General features: G+C 42.5%; 1 protein-coding gene across 2 annotated transcripts; it reads right to left on the reverse strand.

Moving 5' to 3' along the window:
* Nucleotides 1-1224: 1224 nt before the first annotated feature.
* Nucleotides 1225-24041, reverse strand: GNL2 (G protein nucleolar 2). 2 transcript variants are annotated; one of them, XM_069477698.1, is made up of 16 exons: nucleotides 23862-24041; nucleotides 22200-22284; nucleotides 21172-21266; nucleotides 19412-19551; nucleotides 16569-16753; nucleotides 13645-13711; nucleotides 12555-12713; nucleotides 11887-12000; nucleotides 8134-8262; nucleotides 7301-7405; nucleotides 6368-6526; nucleotides 6039-6152; nucleotides 3334-3788; nucleotides 2734-2816; nucleotides 2041-2129; nucleotides 1225-1417 (listed from the first exon to the last, which is right to left on the reverse strand). In XM_069477698.1, the coding sequence occupies exons 1-16, from the start codon at nucleotides 23923-23925 to the stop codon at nucleotides 1265-1267; spliced, it is 2196 nt and encodes a 731-aa protein (XP_069333799.1). In that variant the 5' UTR covers nucleotides 23926-24041; the 3' UTR covers nucleotides 1225-1264. The 2 variants fall into 2 exon arrangements, with proteins under 2 accessions (XP_069333799.1, XP_069333800.1); XM_069477699.1 differs by lacking the exon at nucleotides 16569-16753.
* Between the last annotated feature and the right edge of the window lie 1301 nt (nucleotides 24042-25342).

The raw sequence follows: 25342 nt of genomic DNA on the forward strand, positions 1-25342 counted from the left end.
TTTATACTGTATTATTCCCACCTGCTAAGTCAACTGGACCCCCCCCCCCCAAACTTTCAAACTGCCTCGGTTAGGAAACAACGGCAGAATCAAACCCATGGCTTTGGAGAAAGTAAATGTTTGCTGGAAAGGAATACCAGTCACGGTGTCCTTTTGAGCTGTTAGCAACTCAGCTTCTCCACCACCAGATTTGATTTGTTCACCTTATTCTGCAGAAAATCTAACCCTGACTCTACCTCCCCAGTTAGCTATGTTTAATTAATTGGAGAGGTAACCAAATCTCACATGTAGTTCTAATTACTAATGATCAGACTACAGCGTGTAGACAACTGCATTTTACTATTTCTCTTAAATCAAACTCTTCCAGTTTTGTAGGCCCAGAATATTGAAATAGTGGCACAAATCTGGCAAGGGTGGTATGATGGGCAACTTCCATCATTCAGTGAAACTGCCCGAGTAACATTACCTAAAGAAGGCACTGACATGGCTCAGTATTCTGAAAAGGTGCAAGGAGGGACTCACTTCTTACCAGAGCTTGGATCTGCCACCCACCCTGGTTAGGACTTCAAGGCTCACTGGAAGAACCACAGTCCCACAGGAAGAGCTGTGTTTCCCTGAGACAAACGTGCCCCATATGCTCTAGTCTTGAGTTTGAAGTCACAGCTGTCACACTGATACACTGTCCTGAGGAATTATGAGGCTCCACTAAAACGATCTGCCCGTGTTGTCACCTCCATGGGAAAGAACTCTGTCCACTGAGATCTGCCAGTTCCAGGGCTCTAAGACAGTAATGCACATATGTCCTAAGTGGGTCCACTTCAGACTCAATGAGGGACAGAAGTTGCTGCTGCCTTTGCTTCAAATATTAAGGCCCAGGCCGTGTACACAACCATCCTTGAGATTTTCTTCTTTTGACAGTTTTGTACCTTCTGTTCCAATTTGCTAATTACCAGCACAAGAGAAACACCACACTTTCCATTTTGTAGACCTCATCCCCTATTTCTGTCAGACGTTTTCATGACAAGGTTACTCTCTGGGGGGACTAAGAGGGCTAATCCAAGCACCTCAAGTGCCAATGGACGCGATCACTGAAATCTTTAAGGGTGAGGGGGCTTTAATCTTCACCAGCGCTGGTGAATGGCTTCAACTGTCAGACCTCAGAACAAATGCAATATGGCCTTAGAAATGCCAGCCTGTGGGAAGAAAATGAACACAATTTCTAATTGCATATTTTTGTATAATTTAATAAACAACTTTGTAAACGTTACTGCTTATGTCTGAATTTTTTCTGTTTGTTTTTCTGTCCCTCTGAGTCACTGGTCTTCTTTTTGTTCCTGTTCCTGTTTTTCACATTGTGTGTCTCGTAGTAGCGCACACCCACTTTTTTGGATTGCTGCTGCCGCACTGCTCGCCTCCTCTGTAAAAAATGGCAAAATAAAGGGAGAGGGGAGAGAAACTTTGAAATCAAACACTGAAAGTCCTAGGACAGGAGCCTCATCTCTGCACACCACTGCCCGTGCTGCCTCCACAGCCACTGGAAGTGGTGCTAACGAGGCAGGGGTCACCTCTGTGACCTGTGAGGACTCCAAGTTACAGACTCTCATTTGGGCCCACCCTCATCTGGTGCTCGAATCCTTTCTGTACAAGTGGTCCCCTGCAGTAAGGCTGAGCACTGCTGATAATGAACTGTGCCCCTGCCCAGAGAGCCCGCCCTAGCTCTGAACAGCTCGTCTCCCAAGCTGTCCTTCCCAGAGATTGAGATTTGTCTTCCTAACCTGCTCTGCTCATTGTGTGTCACTTCCCTGAGGCCACAGGCTTGAGAACAGTGACTGGAAACTCCTAAAACCCAAGACATGGACTCAAGGACCTTGACCTAGCAGGCCACCTCTTAACCCCATTTCTGACCTCAACCAGGTCACTGAGGACTGGGGATCCTGGCATTAAGCTCTGGACCCTTTGTTTCAGAAACAGTGGGTCTTGAGAAATGGACTTCTCTCTACTTTCTCTACCTGGGCCATATTTAAGACCCAAAATACTCACTTCCTTAGATGTGAGCGTCCTGCGGGTTTTATCTGAACGTTGTTCTTCTTCCCTCTGTGCCTTCCGCTTCCTTCCCTTTCTGGTAGGTGCTGGATACAAATAATACACAAACACATACAAAAAAAATAGGAATTTAAAAAAAGAAAGAAAGAAAAAAGCCCAGGAATTTTCTATCAAAATTTGTCTGTGAACCCAACATGGTGGGAACGAGCTTGATGTGTTGGGAGGAGGAGGAGGAGGAGGAGAAAGGCCAGTGTGGACGGAGCTGGTGAGCAGGGTGCAGACTAAAGCAGGCTTAGGCAGGAAGCCCCCAAACACACTCCCAACATGGACGCTGACAGCAAACGGGAGTAAAGAATAAACATGTAAATGTGTGAGCCACGGGTCCTCATTTGGCTGCAGACTCACCCTTAGATTCTAAGGTTAATAATGTTCCCTTTTAAAGAAGTTTCCTGAACTGCCATTTTAATCCTAAGAAATGTGCACAATGAAAAGGGGATGATCCAATTTATATGATAAATAGTATGTGGGAGCAAGGCAATCTGTAGTCTGCCAGATACCATAAGGACCTGTGTGGATGGCTGTACGAGAGATAATCTGGAGATTAAACTTAGGCTTCCCAAAGTTCTACAGATGCAAATCAGAAAAAAAGATACAAATCATATCTAAACGATTTAAATAATTTATTTTCACCTGTATCATCTACATCTTCTTCAGATGTTTTTCTTTGTTCTTCAGGTTTTCTAAATACCTTTTCACTCAGCCCCTTGCATATTCTGAAACAGAACAAAGCAATGAAGCTGTACAACATTCCACTCAACTGCCAAGTCACATGACCTGGAAACCTGCAACAAACTCACAGAAAGACACCCCACTCCTTATTTATGTAGTCATCACCAGTGGAAGAAGTGAACAGCCAGCAGTTTTTGCAGCTCCCTGGGCATTTCTAAAAGACTGGACAACTAAGGTTCTCATACTTCAGGCAGCTAAATTTTACAAAATTTACAAATCACTTTTAAAAAATGACAGTAACAGCCAGGCATGGTGGCATGCGCCTGTAGTCCCAGCTACTCAGGAGGTTGAGGCAGGAGGATCCCTTGAGCCCAGGAGTTTAAGGCCACCCTGGGCAACATAGAAAGACCCCATCTCAGAGAAACCAAAGAAAAACAAAGTAAAATAGAACCCACAAAAAAAAATTGCAATAACCACCCACCCCCATAAATATACTGCTCTAATAGCCACGGCAAGTTTCTGGGAAAGGAACAAAGTACAATTTGTAGATGAAAATACTACCTGACTGCTGAAAACTTTTTAGCTTTGGCTTTGTCTAAAAACTTCTGATATTTAGCAATCTTTTCATCGAGGGCTTTAATAACTGCTTTGGTGTTGTTTTCCACATAACCTTCCTGGGATTCCTGGTAAGATTCTTCCTCACTGTCTTCTTGTTGCTGTTGTTCCTCCTCCTCCTCTTCAGCAGAAAAGCTCTCAAGCTCTTCCTCCAGATCTGACATCTCCACAGGAACCAGGTCATCCCCAGAAAACTGAGGCACGACGTTGATTTTGCCAAAGTTCTGCCGAACCCGTGCAAGAATCTGTTGCATCTCAGAGTTAGCATCACAGTGACTGTCTTCTTGTTTTTCTTTCTCAGTGACAGATTCTACCTGTTCACCTACAGTGTCTGCCACTTCCTCTTCTGGATTGTTCTTGGTGGTTTCTGTGGCAACTTCCAAAGACGAGGATGGTGGAAGCTATTGAGGCCAAAAGGGGTGGAGGTAGGGAAGAAAAATGGAATCAGAAAATGAAAACTGAATTTCTAAACTAGATATGGAAGAAGGATTGAAGATAATTCCAGTGTTTCCACGCAGGGTCACAAGACAGCAGCGATAGAGACACACAGGCATCCAGAATGATCCTCAGACCCAACTGCTCTTTAACTCAAAACCCCCCAACAGCTTCCCATCATGCCACCCTCCCCTGCCCACTGCATTCAAGCCACAGTGACTTCCGTCAGTACTCGGACATGTCAAGCACACTCCTGCCTCAGGTGCTTTGGATGCGCTGCTCCCTTTGCCTGGAACATTCTCCCAAGACATCTGCATGGCTCCTGCCTCCTTTCGTTGGGTTCTGCTAAAATGCCACTTCCTCAGAGCCCTTTCTTGACCACCCCTTACACAAACGTACTCCTGTGTCTTCCTCAAACCCCTCACAGTACTTCCTAGCATTGTACATTTATGTTTCCCTGTGATATAATATATATGTTTGGTCTTTGTCCCCAGTTCCTGTTACAGAGCTCCTGAAGCCCCAGGAATTTCCTGAGTGATGGGGTGTCTTTTGTTATTCACAACAAGTCCCTCAGCACCACACCAGGGTTTATACCAATATGGTGACTCATGGTGGGGCCCCCAGATAGCTTCAGGATGGGGCAATGGTCACCAAAAGACCAAGCGCTTGATTGGAGGGTTGGAGCTTTCAGCCCCACCTCTGATCTCTGGGGAGAGGTGAGGGGCTGAAGATTGAGTCCAGTCACCAAACGCGACAGATTTAATCAGTCATGTCTATGTAATGAAACCTCCATAAAAACCCTACATGCTGGGGTTCCAAGAACTGCTGGGTTGGTGAACACATCAATGTGCTGGGCGGTGGCCTGCCCTGAGAAAGCATGAAGCTCTGTACCTCTTCCTTGCCTGTGCTTCTCTCCCATTGGCTGTTCCTGAGCTTTATCCTTTATAATAAACTATAATCGTAAGTAATGCACTTCTCTGTGTCCTCTGAGTCATTCTAGCAAATTATCAGCCCCAGAACCCCTAAATTTATTGTCAGCCGGGCCTAAGTGTGGGTAGCCTGCAGCTGGCATCTCAAGTGAGGGCAGGCATGTGGGACTGAGGCCTTAACCTTTGGGGTCTGTGCTAACTCTGGGAGTTTGTGTCAGAATCGAATCTAATTGTTAGACACTTAGCTGGTGTCAAAGAATTGTAGAATCAATGTGGGAAAAAGACACATACTTGGTGTCAGGAAAAAATCACACATTGCCCCACTAGAACATAAGTGCTGGAGGGCAGGGCCTCGTCTGCTTCTCACTGAAGCACCTCCAGTACCCAGAAGAGTACCTGGCACAGAGGAGATGTGAGTTCATTCAGCACTCAGTATGTAAGTGTACCAACGAATGAATAACTTAATACAAAGAAGAGGGAGAGGAACTGTTTTGTTTGGTGGTTTTGGCAGAGAGGGGAGAAGGTTGATTAACATCAGTTTCAGGCATGCTAATTTTAAAACGCCGGAGAATACATTCTGGGAACATTGAGCTACACCTGCATCTCTGGGAATCGAGTTCAGGTAAGAAGCAGCTAGAGCTGTACGACCCAACAAGATGAGCACAGAAGCAAAATGTGAAGACACCTCTTCAAGATAACTGGCTGAGTTCTCAAAAAGGTCCTAGAAACAGAAAAGCGAAGCACTGATGTTGAGCCTTGTGGCAGTGCACTGCAGGGTGTGGGAACCAGGACAGTAGGGAAGCCTCTTGACACAGCCAGAGACCCCAAACCCAAGACTTCTTTCCCCGAATACTGACCATATCACTCTCCTCTCCCACCAATCACGAGCTTCTCGAGGGGGAGGGCAGTTATTCATTCCTATGTTCTCTGTGCCTGGCATATGGCTGGTGCCAATAAATGTTTGTTAAACAAATGAACTTTGGCAATGATTCTGTTCCTCGAGCTTGAGACAACACATGTGTATCAGAAGATCACTTACGTTTAATGAGCCCTCTCTTTCCAAGGCCCTACAGACTGGTATCTAAGCTTATTCTTCTCTCAAACATCTATTTATTAGACACCAAATGCACCCCCCAACAAGGCCATGGCATTGGTACACTGGAATGAGAGACACTGCAGTCCAAATACCTGCCACACAGCAAAAGCTGCTCCATAAAGGGAGGCAGCCAAAAGCTGCACCCCATCTAGAGGAACCATGCTTTCCAAGAGGTGGGCCACTGTTTTTACCTGGGGGGCCGCAGGTGGCTCTGCATCGGGCGGCTTGACAAAGAAAGGAATCCGGCCCCTCTGCCAGTCATTGAGAACCATCTTACCCACGGTCTGCAAGTCAGGCTCTCCTCCCTGAAATGTCACAGAAAGATTCCCAATTAAATTCAATGAGCAAAACCACCTCCCACTTTGAGGTCACTTCACTTATCCCAGTTCACCACCCTCTATGGGACAATGAGCATACCATTCTGAATGCTCACACAATGCATACAAAAAAAGGTCCACATCACATACACACACACGCCTGCGCTATGTACCAGTCTACACTCGCACAAACCCTGGCTCACCTTTAGTAACTTCCCCGTCCGGAAAGCTAGCTTCTCAAGAAAGTCCTCGGCATTCTCCCAAGAATCAATCTTGTATGTCTTGCTGATATATTCTGGCTTTGCTCGTTCAAGTACAGCACCAATGTGGTCTTCGGGAGTCTTAATTTTTTCCACTTGAACCTAAATGTTAATACGAAATCTCCTGCTTATGAAGTTTGCTGTGGCAGTAGTGAAGTTCCCTGTGTTCTTTATGACACTATTTGAAAACAGATTTCAACATCGCGAGGCAAGTGGAGCCTGGTAGGAGCCTGTCTCCGAGGTGGCTAGGCACGGTCAGCTGCAGGGAGCACCACTGATGGCTGACCACAGCCACGAAGCCCCGAACTCAGCCTTAATCATAGCTCACCACAAACTAACGGTGTGGCTTCCGCAAGCAGTTTAAACTTGGAATGCTTCCTGTTACTCACTTGCAGAAATGGTTAAAAGCCTGCCAATCCCAGGAAACAGAAAGAATGGAATAGTTTAAGAAAGGAGAGGAATGTGTCGAGGATGTAAAGCCAGAAGTACGGTTAAGGTTAAGTGGAACCATATAACGTTCTCAGTCATATTCAGAAACAAGTGAGGAAATGACTGGGTTCCAAAATGACTCAACCCATAAACTCACAAAGATGAATTAACACTAAACATAAACAGGCCCTGCTTCCCTTTGGATCCTGTGTGTAAACTATGAACTCTTTTGTGGGATGATATTGACCAGATATGCCCACGGTTCCACTAACTACTCAAACAGGCTTACATTGAGAAGCCGCCCTGTTTAGTGTCATGTTCCTAAAGTTTGGTCAGACAGGCTGACCCCAGACTGCCTTCTGAATGAGTAAAAAGCAAAGGTATCCAGGGTTCCCCACAAAACACTCTCCCCAAAACATAAGCAGCCCGTTAGGACCAAATACTCACAACTCCTTTTAGCACGATGTCTGTCTCGGAGTCCTCAGAGGGGTAAACCACACCTGGGCAGTCAATCAAGAATATCCGACGCATCAAGGTAATATACTGCCAGACCTGAAGACAGAAAAAAGTCAGCGATGTCCTGTGTCAAATACTAGGAGTCTAATTTCACAAACCCCTTATGCTCACGTATGAAGTTAAATAAGAGGGAAGGGAGAGTCAAAGGAAAGTAACCAAGCTACTAACTCTCTCCTCTATCTGTGCCATGCATGAGACACTGCCACTAAACATAAACTGTAGTTTCCATCAGCTAAGAGTAAAAATAACGCAGAGACAGGATTGCCACCTAGTATTGTGCAATAATACTCAATGAACCTTTCCCCGAGTTTTAAAAGTACTACTGGAAGTGCAGTACTGCTTAGCCTCTTTGCCTTTAAGCAGAACCATGCTGTTCCTCAAAGACTGTGTGTTCTAGAATGTGACCCCAACTCTCAGAACCTACCCGAAGGTTGAGTTTTCGTTCTCAACCCAGGCTTCAAATTTTCTTGGGTTTGTTTTGTTTTACCAAAGTAAAATGTTGGAGTGACAATTTAAAACAGACTTAAATATGAATCACATTAACCAAATCACACCAAAGCCACACAGTGGCATACAAAGTATTCTCAGTCTTATCAAAGTGGGCAGAAACAACTCTGGTATGTTCCAAACTATTACATGGAGAACCTAAACTCTCAATAGAGGTCTGCCTTCAAGAGAAGCAGCTAGAAATCTCCATGTCTTAAACAATCACCCTCCGTGGAAATAAAATATGCAGAAGTAACACCCCCCTGAGCCAGACATACCTTCGTTTCACCTGCAATGGGGGCCACGTTGCAAACTTTCTTGGAACGCAATGTGTTTATCACAGAGCTCTTGCCAACATTTGGATAGCCAATGAACCCGACACTGATCTGCTTCTTGTCAGTGTGTAACTGTTGAAAAGGAGAATACATACCACATACATGCAATTGTGAATATCCCTTTGGACAAGCAGGATGTGTTAATTTGCTAATATCAAGACTACAGTGCAAAACTCTTGACACAACTTGATCTGAAGCCTTGACACACACACAACCTACGTAATCTGCGTGAGCTGGATACATATGCTTATTAATAAATCAGAGGTGAGTCATTTCCTCAATCATCTATGTGAAATTATCCTTCAATGTTTTAAGTTTAAAAGTATGTAGGTCAAGAAACATGGGAAGAAAAAGCTCATTAGTCATCAACTTAGAACAATACACTGATAAAATGTCTTCAGGAAAGAAAATTTTAACAGATTTACCAACTGAAAGTCCCATGACCCAACTCTCCTTTTCTCTGCACAATATGTTTTGCATTTTCACTGCCAAAAATAAACAACAAATGAAAAAGGGCAGCCTCGAAAGTTAGACTACTGAGTGAAAGTCTCAAGGAGACAGAGCTCAGCCTGTTATCCAGAAGAGGCCAGTGCATGGATGGCGCCTTCTGATTGAAAATGCCAACCACCCTCCCTCCCAAACTCCACGAGAATGACAAGCATGGGCATTAACACTTTTAACCCAATAGAACCAAGCACATAAAACCAAACAATAAGGTGGAGATGAGACAATGAAAAGTAACATTATGTTAAATAAAATACTGGACACTAAAAAGTAGTATCTAACCTGGCTCACCCTAAAATATAAAAGCTAGGTGGTTGCAAAGATAGAAAAACTAAAAAATCCAGCAGTAATGATGCCAGTAATCACAGAAAGCCCCAGGAATTGATAGTAGATGCCCCAGGCATAAGACAAGGGGACTTTGTAGAAGTCTCTGGAGCAGCCACACCCCTCCACACTCTCCTCACTCAGCATGGGCACAAAACTTCTCTACCCCAGAAGCAGCCCAGAGCCTTAGGAAATAAAGATTTTTTGGAATTCCTACATGTCTGAATATATCTTTAATTTTCAGACCTGAAAGTGATCCTAGATTTAGAGATAACAGCAGCTAAAGGCAAGTATTCCCAGAGTGATTAATTAGCAGTCTAAATATTGAATAGTGAGGCCCCCAACCCCCTATTCCCACTGAGTACCCAGAACCCTGGCAGCCAGGCTTATACACCCCCAGGGCTGGAGACTGGAAGATTCTTTTCTGGGGAAACTAACAAGCCCAAGAAAAAAGACCCACAGACAGTGACATCTATAGGGTGCCCTCCAACAAAATAGTTGGGTTCCTAGCCAATCACCCTACAGTGAAGTTCATCAGTCGACAAGCCCACCCCATGCAACAACAAAAAATTCTATCACATTTCAGTGCCTTACTCTAAAATATGGATGGAGAAGGAAGAATAACCAGACATTTGAAGTGTGACTCTAATGGAAACCTGGAGGGAACAGAATCAACATAGGCAGATAGGAAAATTCCAAAACATCACTATTATTAATAATCTCAGAGAGACAGAGAAGACATTGCATCTGTGAAATAAGACATCAAAGAGGGTGCGGCAAATCAAGAGTTAAACAAAAGCTCTCAGAAATTAAAAATTAAAAGTGAAACACAAAATAAATTCTGTGATAGAACATCTCACTGATCAAGTCAAGGGAATGGCCCAGAAAATAGAGCAAAATGTTATATATACCAAAATAATGACAAGAAAATTAAAGATTTCGACCAGGAGAGAAAACGAAATTTCTAAACAAGAATGCAGACAATAGAGGGAGATAGGAAATGTCAAAGAAATAATGTAAGACAATATCAGGCTGGAAGTCCCCAGAAATGCCTAGCTTGCTAAACAGTAAAAGACCCACTGAGGCACATCACTGTGACACTTTAGAACAAGAGGAATGTTAAGAAAAGATCATAGCCACAAAAGATTAAGAGTCTGAACGGCCTGAGATCTCTCAGAAGTCAGGAGACAATGCAGTGGTGCCTTCAACATTCTGAGAAGAAAAGGTATGAGGGTAGAATAAAGATATTTTCGGAACACAAGGTATCTCAGAAAACATTCTTTCTAATCACCCTTCTCAAGAAACTTTTGGTTGGCCGGGCGCGGTGGCTCACACCTGTAATCCTAGCACTCTGGGAGGCCGAGGCGGGTGGATTGCTCGAGGTCAGGAGTTCGAGACCAGCCTGAGCAAGAGCGAGACCCCGTCTCTACTAAAAATAGAAAGACATTATATGGACAACTAAAAATCTATATAGAAAAAATTAGCCGAGCATAGTGGCGCATGCCTGTAGTCCCAGCTACTCGGGAGGCTGAGGCAGTAGGATCGCTTAAGCCCAGGAGTCTGAGGTTGCTGTGAGCTAAGCTGACACCACGGCACTCACTCTAGCCTGGGCAACAAAGTGAGACTCTGTCTCAACAAAAAAAAAAAAAAGAAAGAAACTTTTGGAAAATACGTTCCATCAAAAGGCAGGAATAAACCAGGAAAAAAAAGAAAAGAAAAGGGATCCAATTAACAAGGAATCCAATTCAGGGAAACAGCCATTAGAATTCTCAGGGTGATGGTGAAAGAAAATCCCAGAAACAGGATGCTGCAGCAGGCCTGGAGGGCAGCCAGTCCCGACTCGGGGGACAGAGGCTAGCCACCGAAGGGAACAACATGCTGTGCCTGGACATCCTGAATGTGCCCACTCTACCAGAGAATTTGGGGGCACATTAGTGACAGAACCAAATAAAACACATCGAAGTAATACCAGAGGAATTAAGGCTTCTATCAGAAAGGAATTACAGTCATAGCACACCGTGTGGATCAGGTGCAACTAATACTTTACAGTCATAACATAAACACCGAATGAATAATAATGTAACCCAACATTGTTGCCTAAAAAAACAGGGAAAATAGACAGAGGAAAGTATGTGTGTGTGGCGAGGGGGACGGCTGTGAGAAACTGAATCCTCGTTTTCTATAGCAGGAATTAATAAGCATGTAAAACTGCGGAGGTGTGCTGGGGGGAGATCAAGAAATAACATCATAAGCCTGCACCAAAATGTGAAGGAAAATAACAGAAATAACAACTAAGGATTGGAAGTGTTCACTCCTGGAAGTGGGGAAGGGTGAACAGGAGACGTGTGTCTTTTGTTGTGTATTAATCAAATACACAAATTCAAAATGACAGGGATAGAGCATGAAGCTGTGAGAACATCTGATAAGGTGATGCGGTTTCAGGGATTCCCTGAGGAACTGACATCGGACCAGAGATCTGAGGCTTGAGTTTTGCCAAGGTCCTGCACAGCCAGGAGACAGAAACTGCACAGGCCCTGAAGGCAGAGGAAGCAGGGCAAGCCCTGAAAGCCCAGGGTAGAGAACAAAGAGACGGGGGAGGAGGTCCATCCTCGAGCAGAGGCTGGACCATAAGGTGCCAAGGATGTGGCAGAAAGGGAGGCGACGCTGGTCAGGGATGGGGGCAAAGGTTGAGCAAGGACACACTTCAGAATCCCTTCTAATCTACAGGCTCTGTGAGTTTTACATCTCTAGAAAACACACCAAGATGAGGGAAGCGAAGCTGGTAACTTTGTCACCCTGTGGCAAGCGAGATTCTTACACAAACTCACAGCTACGCAATGTCAGGAGAAACAGATCAGGTCTCCGTACCTTTCCAAACTGCCGCAGCAGCTGAATGAATGCCCCTTTGCCAAAGGGGTTGGTGAGACTTGCATGGAAAGCAAGTGTTGGGTAATCCTGCGAGAGAACAGCAACCCATCGTTTCTAAAGGGAGAGAAAGAGGCATGCTGGTAAATCGTAGCTTGTTTATTTACAATACGTGGAAGAAATCAGAGCTGGAATTACAGGATTGTGTTCCAAATACACTGTTGTCTAAGGAAAATGTTAGCTATATTTCTTTGAGATGTTTTTTTCAAGTGTGACAGTTAATGCTTTGTCTTGTCTTATAAATGCAAAACAATATTCCCAAAATGCCTTCATTGCTACTAAGCACAGTTAATGGACCATAATACGAAGCAGGCCAGTGGTGGCGGCAACTGTCTCCTTCTGAAGGGGCACAGTCTTCATTGTGTGGGGACACTGCAGCTGTCCCGCCAGAGGATTACAAACTGCCAGAGGATAAAAGGTGCCTCTGCCCATTAGCAATGAAGCACATTTAAGTTTTGTTTTCAATGAGAACACCCCAATGACTACAAGCAATCTCAAAAGTGCAACATGTTATCCTAAAAACCATAAAACTGATTTATTAACAGATACTTCAAAGTCTATACAAGTTGAGTGGCCTTGACAGACTGTTTTGTATTAGTAGCTGTACTTACTGTTGCCCAGGTTGGAACAAGGTCACATTTGTTAAGAACAAAAATGAGGTGTTTCCAGGGTTTTTCCTTTTTCAAGTAAGTCTCAATGTGAGGGGAACGAGTACCCATTGGATCTCTAGCATCAAGAACTTGAACTACAACATCTGATGAATCTATCACCTGCAAATTTAAAGAGGCAAAAATGATTTGCTACAGGACAAACACAAGAGAGATGACATTTAAGGGAATCTGGAAAAAATAAGAATATTTAGAGATAATTTCAAAACAGTTGTGGGGAGAGTAGATTGTAGCCAATCTCAATGCCCAAAGATTAGAATACAAAAGGTTTTTCATCCTGTGGGTATTTGAATTTGCAAAATTTCAAACAGGAAAACAAGCTTGGATGAAGCCCATCTTATTTCATAACTACCATGGATTACTGAACTGAATCATTTACTCCTTAGACTTCCATAAGTTTCTATTGTTATAGGTTTTACATATTTCATAGAAAACGTAAAAATGTAGTTTGCCTTTATGTACTAGCTTCCAATTATGTTACTGTTTAATTATGTGACTATGCTTAAAGGTCTTTCTTCCCAAGATTATTATTACTGTGTGTGCATAAAACCAGCCAGTTAAAGACCACTGGATCAAGAATCACAATATGCAAAGCCTCTTCCAGTAATGAGCTGGGTAAGCTAGGTAAGGTGTTAAACCTTTCTAGACATATGTCCTCACCTATAAAAGGAGATGGGTGGACTAAATAGCTTAAAACTTCACATGTGGCTCTAACCAGGTATGACAAATTTAAATAGGATTATCACTTTAGCAGGTAATCTAAAGAAATATTGACAGGTAATGTATGAGTGTATAAAAGGTAGCTGTTACTCTTTTACAAGTAATTTCAAAAAGCCAGTTATCTAAAACAATGGTAATACATCATGCATGGCTACGTCAATCCTAATTTCTTTGGGGTGGGGGAAGAAGATGGAACAGGCAGCGGAGTCTGTACTTTACCCGACAGAGCTTCCATATATCAAAACTAATATTCTCATATAAAATCATGAAAGCCAAAGGAATCACTCAACGAAAGAGAATTTAAGAGTCTTACCTTGTAGAGCTCACCCCATATTCTTTTGGACTGTCCCTTTTTATATATCTCTTCTTGGGCTTCATTTCTAAATAAGAAAGCACCCAAAATGAGCAACTGAAACACTGTCAAGATTAAAAGGCTGCTTCAGGGAAAAGTCCATGTACAAAAGGAAAGGTTATCAAACCCAGTCGGAGATGGACCGAAAACAAACTGAATTTAAAAAGTGACTGTACTCAAATGTCCATCAACAGGCGAATGGATAAACACAATGTGGCATATACATACAATGAAATATTATTCAGCTTTAAAAAAGAAGAAAAATCGAGTAAGAAAATAGATAAATAAATAAACAAAGAAGGAAATTCTGACACAGGCTACACCATGATGAACCCGAGAACATTATGCCAGACACAAAAGGAAAATTATTGTGTGATTCCACTGATGTGAGGTACCTAGACCAGTCACACCCACAAGAGACAGAAAGTAGCACGGTGGTTACCAGGGGCTGGGGAGGAGACGGGGAATGGAGACTCAGTGTTGAATAGGTGCAGAGTTTCAGTTTGGGGTGAAAAAGTTCTGGAGGTAGACAGTGGTGATGTTGCACAACAATGTAAATGCACTTAGTGCCACTGAACCGTACACTTAAAAATGATTAAAATAGTAAATTAAGGCGGGGTGCGGTGGCTCACACATGTAATCCTAGCTGAGGCCGAGGCGGGAGGATGGCTTGAGCTCAGGAGTTTGACACCAGCCTGAGCAAGAGCAAGATCCATCTCTACTAAAAATAGAAAAAATTAGCCAGGTTTGGTGGCATGTGCCTGTAGACCCAGCTACTTGGGAGGCTGAGGCAAGAGGATCACTTGAACCCAGGAGTTTCAGGTTGCTGTGAGCTAGGCTGATGCCATGGCACTAGCCCAGGCAACAGAGTGAGACTCTGTCTCAAAAACAAAAAATAAAATAAAACAAAATAAAACAGTAGGGCCGGGCGCGGTGGCTCACGTCTATAATCCTAGCACTCTGGGAGGCCGAGGCGGGTGGATCGCTCGAGGTCGAGTTCAAGACCAGCCTGAACAAGAGCGAGACCCCATCTCTACTAAAAATAGAAAGAAATTATCTGGCCAACTAAAAATATATATGGAAAAAATTAGCTGGGCATGGTGGCACATGCCTGTAGTCCCAGCTACTTGGGAGGCTGAGGCAGTAGGATCGCTTAAGCCCAGGAGTTTGAGGTTGCTGTGAGCTAGGCTGACACTCTAGCCCGGGCAACAGAGACTGTGTCTCAAAAAATAAATAAAATAAAATAAAATAAAATAGTAAATTTATGTATGTTCTACCTAATAAAAAAAAATAAACTAGGCCGGGCGCGGTGGCTCACGCCTGTAATCCTAGCACTCTGGGAGGCCGAGGTGGGCGGATCGTTTGAGCTCAGGAGTTCGAGACCAGCCTGAGCAAGAGCGAGACCCCATCTCTACTAAAAATAGAAAGAAATTATATGGACAGCTAAAAATATATATAGAAAAAATTAGCCGGGCATGGTGGCGCATGCCTGTAGTCCCAGCTACTCGGGAGGCTGAGACAGGAGGATCGCTTGAGTTCAGGAGTTTGAGGTTGCTGTGAGCTAGGCTGACGCCACGGCACTCACTCTAGCCTGGGCAACAGAGTGAGACTCTGTCTCAAAAAAAAAAATAAAATAAAATAAAATAAAAAAAAAAAAAAAGCATGACTAATTAGACAATAGTCACAGAGAATTATGAAATGGAATTGACAAGACCTGAATTACAATCTACACTCCATAGATCTCATGTAAGGTAAGTAACATTTTTCTGATAAGGCTTTTTTTTTTTGGAGACAAGGTCTCATTCTGTCACTCAGGCTGGAGTGCAGTGGTATGATTATAGCTCACTGCAGCCTCAAATTCCTGGTCTGAAATGATCCTCCCACCTCAGCCTCCCAGTGGCTGGGACTACAGGCATGTACCACCAGATCCAGCTAATTTTTAAATTTTTTTTAGAGATGGGGTCTCACTATGTTGCCCAGGCTGGGCTCAAACTCCTGGCCTCAAGCGTTCCTCTTGCCTCAGCCTCCCAAAGTGCTGGCAATACAGTGAGACTTCACCTCTACAAAACAATTTTAAAAAATTAGCCAGGCTTGTTGGCTTGTACCTGTAGTCCTAGCTCCAGAGGCTGATGAGGGAGGATCGCCTGAGCCCTGAGCCCAGAAGTTGGAGGTTACAATGAGCTACAATTGCACTGCTACGCCTGGGCAGCAGAATGAGGCCCTGTCTCCTTTAAAAAAAAAAAAAAAAAAAAAAGGGAAACTATCTAGAGGGATATATATCAGTGATATATATCAGTGACTGATTCTTAACCTTCTTTTGGGTATGGATCCCTACGAGAATATGATGAAAATTATGGATCCTTCCTCTCCTCCTCCACCCCCAAACAATACAAAAACAAAAATAAAAACAACAAAACCCCACCACCTTTAAGCAGGTTCATAAATTTCCCATATTATCTTCAGAGGGTCACAGAAACCTCAAAGGCCGTCCATGAACTCCCCAGTGGTCCAGAGACCTCCAGTTAAGGAAGGTGTTAACAATGCTTAACGTATGTCATGGATGAGTTATTTTTATCTTGTTGCATTTTCCAACTTAACTATATTTTTTAATTTGTCTATGACAGGATATACTGCTATGATATTGAAGAAGAAAACGTCATCTATTTTTATGTTGGGGATGGAGAGAGACATGTGGCAATCAAGCCACCTTAAAGTATCTTCAGTTTGGCCCCAATTTCACCAACATTTCTAGTCTGAGGGAAGAGGATAACTCTCCATCTACGATTTAAAGCTACTGAGCTTCACACAGGCAAAAAAAAGTTTAAGGAAAATGTTTTGTTACAGAAGAGCAAATGACAAGATCTACATGAACCTCAAAACTGTACCTCACACCAGTGTCTTCAGTGACCAAATCTCGATCTTTGTTCCGGTCATAGCTCTCAGTGGACATTTCAGCATTTTCTAGAAGAGACTGCATATCACTTGCAAATAAGTTTGGTCGCTTCCTCTGTGACTTAGGGCCAAATGTAGTTTCAAAACTTTCAGTATCAAGAATGTGCACCTTCGAGTTCTAAAGAGAAAGGAAAATTACAGGTAAAACTAAGGAAAGCACAGAGAAAAAGCATAAAGTTAAAAACCTACCTGGAAAAGACTTTCTGATTCTATCTTTCCAAAGCTCAGCCCGTACCAAAATCCACAAGAACATGGATTCAGTCTGGTTTCAAATCAGCAATCCTTTTTTAAATAGCACAACAAGCACTTGTTCCCCTATTCTGAAGTTCTGTAAGCTTCCTTGGAGAAATACAAAAGTAATACAAATAATCAAAGCAAATATGAATAGTTGTGTAAGACTTGCCAAAAGCTCTCCTTTATTTCATTTATCATAAACTTTAGTCAAATGTAATTAAGGCTACAATGATGAAAATTAACTTATCTTTTCTGCCATTTTTTGAGCTTTCAAACAAGTGCATAAAATTCGCCAAATTCACAGATTTTGTCAAGGACAATCATACTCAAATTTGTGAGTGTTTTTTTTAAACCAACTATAAATGCCAACTTTTTCTTGGAAGTTAATTTCTTTCATGGCTAAAAGGAATTGCTTGTTTTGTAAGATGCATTTTAGTTTCAGATAACATTTTCCCTAATTTAGGTAACGTTTTTATTAAACACACATGGAAAGTCTTCAGATGAAAAACATCTAGCAAAAGTCCAAAATAATAGTTTAGATGTGATAAAAAAGGAACCTGATACTAACTAGAACTTGATGTGCCTGTAAAGAAGTTATAGACACAGGAATTTTTGAAGCAGGATAAAAGTCAAAGCTTGAGTTAGGATCTACCACGTAACAGAATGTTAACAGGCCGTAGATAATATCCTTTAAAAAAAAAAAAAAAACCCCAAAAAAAACTTCCTTTTCCCCTCAGAATAAGCTCCCCCTACTAAAAGCTGTGGGGATGCCGGAGCAACCCCCTATGGATTCTGAACTTTAACAGATCTCTGCTTCCAACTTTTAAAGATCCTTAAACTTTTAGCATTTTCTCAGATTCCCTGTCCCATCACTTAGTTTAGTTTTAGTCACTACACCCTCCACCAGGGGCATCTCCAAACAGAAGAATCGCATTTTACATGGAAAATAGGTTCTAATGTCACTGGGTAAAATCAAGTGTGATCAAAATTATCCCTGAAAGTCTCTCACATAACCTATAAAGTATAGTATACAAAAGCCTTTATGTCTATAAACCTACACATTAGTCAGTATAATTCAGCATATAATAGAGTACATGCAAAATAACTTACGGTATTTTTACTGCATTGCTACAGAAATATAAGAATTCCAATACACACATAGAAGAATGTGCAAAAGTTAAAAGCATATCTGATTTGATTCCAATGTGCAGAATAATCTCAGAATTAGAATGTATAACAAGAAGATATCACATTAAAATAAAATAGGTAAGGTTTTTCAAGGCCAAAGCAGAAAACTCATCAACCATGCTGGGTACCTTTCTGCATCAAAATAGAAGCTGACTGCTCCAACTGCAGATCCTTCATTCTACAAGTCAGATATTTAAACACTGAATTTTAGAAGCAGTGAACACTAGAACAGGGAACAAAGCAATAAATCCGTAATAGAACCTCTCTGTCCTTCCCGTAAACAGGATTCAAAAGTTGGTTAAAAGATAGCTTTAGGGAGAATAGACAAAGAGAACAAGGGAAATGAGCAACTTGTCTGTGGTTCATGAATTACACTCATGTGTTTCCCTGAAAGAAAACAGTCACTCCACTAATAGCTGCCATTCTTCTAGTCCATCATAAAACAAAACATAATTGACAAAACCTGAGGCAATAACCAGGCCTTGGTTTTATTTTGTTCTGCAAGTAAACACTTTTCTTTGAACTGTTTAATCCACGTATGCATGTCAATGTTTCCCTCCCCTCCTTATACTGGAACTGAAGCTTATGTCCTGGCTACATTTCTGGGAATTATTATTCAATGCAAGTAAAAGCGTGCAGGCAAACATTAGGCCACTTCTTTGTTCTGTGTGCAACTCATTCCACTCAAGCCAGGCTGAATCCTTACTGTACTTCAAACTTCAGCAACCAACAACCAATGTGAAGAGCACCCTTTCCTTCAACTGAGAAGAAATCTCCAAGGATCTCACAAAAGCTAGAAGTACACAACACCAAAGTTCTACCAACTCAATCCTAATTCTACATTTCCCCAAAGTTTAATGGAATTACCACTTAAAACAAGTTTGCCTACCAAAATAAATGTATAATAAAAAATAATATTACCAATAGCTATTACGTATTTAGGTCTTCCGAGGAGGTATGCTACGTGCTCACTACAGGTCAAGTGCTTTACAGACATTTCATCTGTATCCAATCACTCAAGGAGGTGGATTATCTATACTGTGACTATGAGAAGTTAAAGCTCATGGAGAAACCTAACTAAAGCATAGGAAAGGGTAGAGCAAGGATTAAAATTCAGGTCTCACTCCAAAATCAGTGCTTAGATCCACTATACCACTGTACCTCCCTGATAAAATGTGATTCATATTGAAGGTAAGACCTCTGACAAAGGTGAAAAGAGAAGTCCCAGAGAGTTCATCACTGCTATATTAAAGTCACTATTTTCTAAGGAAAAACAAAAGACAAATATGTCAAAGAGGGATCTGCATGGAATTTGCCCAAGAAATTCCATCACCGGAGATATCCTACATCTTACATGAGGCTGGATTCGATCATGGAGAAGAGACATTGGTAACTTGCTTTGCTTCATGACAACTTTGTATGGATCCTTCATAACTGTATCCATTTCTTCTTGAAATTTTTGTAATGATGACTGCTTAATCACACGTGTGTTTCCTGTTTTAGAAACAAAGAACGTTGCCATTTAATAAATAACTTGGTTTTACTTCTGCATCCATCTTCCACTGACACAGTGAAAGGCAAGCTTTTAAATTACCCTCACTCACCCAAGCACCTGATACATCTATCCCTTGTAGCTGTTTTCAAACTTAAAAGAGGGGAGAAAAAACCAAACAAACAAAAAAACTGCCTTTTCTGCACTCATACACTATGAACTATTCTACCAACCCAGACACACAAAGGGTTTCAATAGTTTTCCAACCGAAAAATAAACAGCACTGAATGCAACTGAGATCCGACAAATGTCCGACTTCCTGCTAGATCTGATAGACAAATTTGGAGCTGATCATAGCTGATCAGTCAGTATAAACAGAGAATCTTGAAACATACACACTCGAGTCATAGTTACAATTTTTAGGGTTATAACGGTTTGAAAGGACTATTAAATTAACTAATGAATGCATGCAAAGGAACAAGATGCAGGCCTGCAACACCACGACACCTTGTAAGTGAAAGATCATGAAGAAAGCATTCAATTAAACAGTATGTTGCGGCACAGATGCAAAACATCAAGGTTGTGATGATGGTAGCAGTTAATGCTTATACTCGCCATTTGCTACTCACTGTAGGCACTATTCTACACACTGTATATGTATTTACTCATTTGATTACCACAACAGTCCCATGAGATACGGTCTACCTTTATTCTCATTTTAGAGATGAGAAAATCGATGAGCAGACTTAATAACTTGCCCACTGTCATGTAAATGACAGAACTAGGATTCAGACCTAGGCAGTCTGGATCTGGAGTCACAATACCCAGCCACAATGCTAAATGTCTCTCTATAGTTTCCTTCGGACATTTCTCTGTGTTGCAGTTCTTAGCGGGTATCTTCTCAAAAGGTGTAAAAGATACTGAATGGTAGTTGCCATCTGCCCCCAAGCACAGAGGTCAAATGCCAGGCAAACACTGGGGCTGACCACCTGAAGTGCCCACACATCCACCAAAGGCTAAGGAAAAACTGAAAGCCCAGATTGAAAAGAAGGGGAAGTTTCCAAAGGAAGAAGCTCTGATCCCCCTGTGATTAGAGATACCCTCGTCACTCCTGGAAAGACCAAAAATGAGATCCTTTCATTGTCACTCAAGTTCAAAGACAACTCCATTAAGAAAAAGTGTTTCAGAGGAACTTCAGCTTAATGTACTTACCCTGCAAGCTAAACACACAAACACACCTGCAAGGCCACCTCTCAAACAGTAATCTCTCTAGGCAACCAGAGATTAAGATGAGAGTCCCAAGGTCTGTGAATGCTAGTCATCAAGGATGGTCTTATCTGCTCAAGAGGGTTCACTTATAATTAACAATGATGAGCGCTCTTCACATAGAAGTTATTTATTAAGACTTCAAAATGAGTTTAGAAAAAAGAAGTTATTTACGAAATCTACCACCACTACTTTTCTCAGCACTTTCTCCACTAAGAGTATTTCTTATCCCTTTCTCAGCTAATCCTTGATAATTCCACTCACCACAAACTCCTGCCTGTTAGACATTTAAACATTCTAGCCTTTCCCATACAGCATACATTTTGAAAAGCAAAGTAACAGGGGATAATACTCACCAAACCATTTAATATTTGGCTCTACTCTTGCCACTGTGCCAGAAGCCACCGTTGATTGATATTGCAGGGGCTTAATTACTTTACCACGACTGTTCCTAAATTGAGGAAATAACAGATTTTGGTTGACAACAGAAGAAAGGCAACAGCAAAGTTTGGTTTACAGAATACACTTTCCATCAAAAGAACTTTTTACTCTGGTTCTAAATGATCATGAAATACAGATTCCAGTAAACAAAAAAGTATTTCTACATTTGAAACAGATTGCCCCAAGCCATTTAACCTCTTGCAACAGAGCACGTAATGATTTCTGCTAGAGGAATAATAAATAATGCTGATGTTTAAAAATCTGTTTACTGTTTGTTTACTTTTTTTAAAAAGTCACATACTTGAGTTTTTTGGTAATTATTTGAAGGCTGGTTTAAATGAATTTTTAAGTAGAGGGTGATTTATGATGGAACTCAAAATTCTAAAACAAACTGCAAAGTAGGTGACTAAGGCAGATCAAGTTCACTGATGTGTGGTTTCAGACACGTCTTTTAGAACAGATGAAGAATCTAATTACCAAACAAATTAAGACCAGCAAGCAAAATGCCACACTCAGCAACTTCCTGTGCTAGAGGCTGCCTCAGCAGAACTCAGAGTTGTGATGAGTGTCCAAGTGCCACAATGTTGTGATCTCAAGTTTGGCACTAAAAAACAAGTTTACTGGTGTCTTTCTTAACTATAGTCCTATACCGTTTGTATTTCCATCTGACAGATATTTACCTGTGAGTTTAATGTGACATTCATGTAGGCTGGGGCCGTGAGGAACACGACCTCTACTTGTGGAGTATTGTGAAACCACCCGTGACTCTTGCCCTTAACCAAAAATTAACAGTGTGTCACAGCAACACTCACATAAAATGATATTTGAAAATATACTACTATTTGGAGAAAGTGGGGACATGAACATCAAAGCCTTAATCAGTCTCAGCTACAAGTCAAGGTCATGAAGGAAAGGGGGTAGGATAGTAGCACCCAATGCTCACCTGCGCTCCTTTTGCCTGTACATATTCAGGCGCCGGATTGTGGCCCGGTCCCTCATGTTTTGGCCTCCTGCTCCCTGCACTCGATCTACAAAAAGCAGAAGGAGACAGTGCACTATTTGATAACCAACAAGTACAAGTAAGGTCATTGCTTAAAATATGCTAAGTAGCTCACCCAAGCTAGACAAGCTGCCACCTCACCACAAAATCTCTACTTTTTCTGTATGTTGCTCCAATAAAATTATTATTACTAAAAGCTACATGATATAACAAAGCTGACCCAATCTTTGATCTTCACTAGGATTGTATTTGAGAATGATTATAACTAATATTTTTGAATATTATAACAGCAATGACTGTGCTAGCCACATAACAGGCATCACCTCATGTAAGTCATACAATAATTCTATAGAGATACAATATCCCAATGCTGCAGACTGAGAAACTGAGACACATTGCTCAAGATCACACAGCTACCCAATGGCAGAGTGAGAATTTGAACACAAGCATTCGATCACCATCTGTGCTCTTAACCACGAAGACATCTACCTCTATGTCTCAGTTTAACAAATACTGAGTGCCTGCTACATGCAAGGCACCATGGAGACAATATATACGCACACACACACACAAATATAGAAACACACAAGTGTTCTTAACGTGTCAGTTTCTTAACTTCCTAATGTTTGATTTTAGTTTAATCAACAGCTAACTAGGTAGCAACTCTTGCCTTACATCTCCAAGAGAAAGAGAAGGGCAAATAAGCAAGGTAACACTAGCCTAGCTTCTCATTTTTGGAGCCCTTCAAACCACCTGTCTGTGCCTGAAGTTATGTAGTACAAAACAGGCTGAAATCCCCCGACTGGCGGCTCTGCTACTCACTGACTGTGCCAACCATGACAAGCCACTTCCCCTGTTTTGGTTCCTTCTCTTCACCTAAAAAATCGTCATCTCTAAGGGACTTTTCAGGGCCAACCTTCTCAGACTACAGTCTACCTAAATTGAATGATTTATTATCAATCCAGGGAAAACAGTCAACATACATTAAAGTCGTCAAAAACTCTAAACCATATTTAAAAACAAAGTTTTATTAACTAAACCCGAATGGAAGGGACTCCCTCAAAGGCTATCTTGTTCATCCTGTAGGTGGAACCTCATCCCAACTTATATACATCTCCAAGAATATCTTTATTGACGCGATCATATTGATTTATCTGTAGGATTTTCTATGCATTTTACAGCAGTGGGATGATTCCAAGGGCCAAATCCACAATCCCGTTCTCATTTACGTGGTCAAACCTAAGGTGGCAGGCAAGTGTAGTTAAGTGTGAGAGGCCCACTGGGTCGGCCTACACCATTTTTAATCTTTCTCTGAATCTCTCAACTGGAGACGACCCAAGGCTGCCGGGCCTGAGTGCTCACGTTACCAGGTGACTACACCTTGGCCTGCCAGTCGTGCAAAGTGTCAGCCCTCCTCAGAACCCCCCAGTGAAGAAACCACCGCAAATGTTGCTTTCCTTCTCCCTTCTCATCCCCACAGCCACCTCCCTCGAGGTCACTCGCCAACCAACGCCACCCAGGTGCCCCTCCTCCCTCTCGGCCTCCTCAGAGCTCTCCCCGGTACTTCCTCCAAGCTCCACCCGCGACAAGCCCCGCCGCCTGTACCCGGGTTTGTGCTGGCCTTGGAGGGGTTGATGGTGCTCCGTCCTTTGTACTTGGGCTTCACCATCTTGGCGACGACACGGGGACTGCAGCGCTAGGTCCGGCTAACCTCGGGTGAAAGAGCTCAAAGTTTCCCAGGCCCGGCCAAAGTGACCCGCGTGAACCACGCCGGACCACGCGTGCAAGAACTACGTCACTTCCGCTCGCGCCCAACTCTGTCCCGGCGCGACTTCCTGCGAACGCGCGGCGCAGGGCCGTCACCTTCCTGGCTCCGCCCCCGCCCCGACCACTTAGACGCCAGCCTGCGCCAAGCCCCCGCCCTCTTCTGCCCTAGCAACCGCCAAGCTGCCCCTCCATAGCAACCGCCTAGTTACCCTGGACGCGCAGCCCAGAGCGCCTAGTTGGGTCCACCACCAAATACAGAAGCCTCTTCCCAGGCCTATGGCACAAGCTTTAGTTTAATTATCTTCTGAGTTTGTCCTCTGAGCCCTTCCAAAAGTAGCCGACCACACGGCAGCCAAATATCAATGAGAATGTGTCACCCTCTTCCTTAAAACTTCAATGGCTTATCATTCTTAGAATGGGGGTGGAGGGGAGGGAGAGAGGAAAGAGAGAGATTCAAATTTTTTGCCATCCCTACAGAATTCCGTGATCTAGTCCCTGCCTATTTATCTGACCTCATTTGTACCTCCCTCCCTCTGGTTATTCTGACATTTACACTGGATGTGCTCTCTGCCTGAACCACTCTTTCCCTAAATCTTTGCATCGCTGGTTCCTTCTGGTAATTCGCTTCTCAGCTCAAATATCACCTACTAGGAGGGCTGCACGAATTAGCAAATAAGAATACAGGACACCCAGATAAATCTGAATTCAGATAAAAAGTGAATACGTTTCTTTAGGATAAGTATGTCCCAAATATTGCCTAGAACATGGTTATATTAAAAAATTATTCATTGTTCACCTGAAATTTAAATTTAATTGTATGTCTTGTATTTTATCTGGCAACCTTTCCTACTGGGAGAAGTCTTTTCTGTCTAATCTGTCTAAATCATCCACCTCCCACCTTTTTGCAATTATTGTTACATTATTCTGTTTTATTTACTTTGTGGCATTTATTACTAACTGAAATTATCATGTTTACAAGTTTATTGGCTGCTTCCCTAAAACTAGAATGTAAGCTGCTGCTGCTGCTTTTTAAAATACAGACAGGGTCTCGCTATGTTGCCCAGGCTGGAGTGCAGTGGCTATTCACATGCGCGATGATAGCACACTGCAGTCTTGAACTCGCCTCATCCTCCCAAGTAGCTGGGACTATAGGCATGCACCACTGTGCCAGCATAGAATGTAAGCTTCTTGAGAGCAGGGACCTTGTAAGTTTGCTCACTGCTGTGACCTCAAGCCTTGAACAAAGTAAGGATCCAACACATATTCATGGAATGAAAGAATAAATAGATGGAAATGCCTCTTGCCCTGACGGTGAAGGA

The sequence above is a fragment of the Eulemur rufifrons genome, chromosome 8, assembly GCF_041146395.1.
Source record: "Eulemur rufifrons isolate Redbay chromosome 8, OSU_ERuf_1, whole genome shotgun sequence".
NCBI classification, from domain to species: Eukaryota; Metazoa; Chordata; class Mammalia; order Primates; family Lemuridae; genus Eulemur; species Eulemur rufifrons.

Excerpts from the sequence above, each read along its gene's own strand:
- GNL2 (XM_069477698.1), bottom strand. The coding sequence starts at position 23,925 with ATGGTGAAGCCCAAGTACAAAGGACGGAGCACCATCAACCCCTCCAAG. Across the intron at positions 21,267-22,199 it reads TACAGGCAAAAGGAGCGCAG|GAACAGTCGTGGTAAAGTAA; the intron begins GTGAGCATTGGG and ends TCCTCAATTTAG. Across the intron at positions 3,789-6,038 it reads AGCCACCTGCGGCCCCCCAG|CTTCCACCATCCTCGTCTTT; the intron begins GTAAAAACAGTG and ends TGGCCTCAATAG.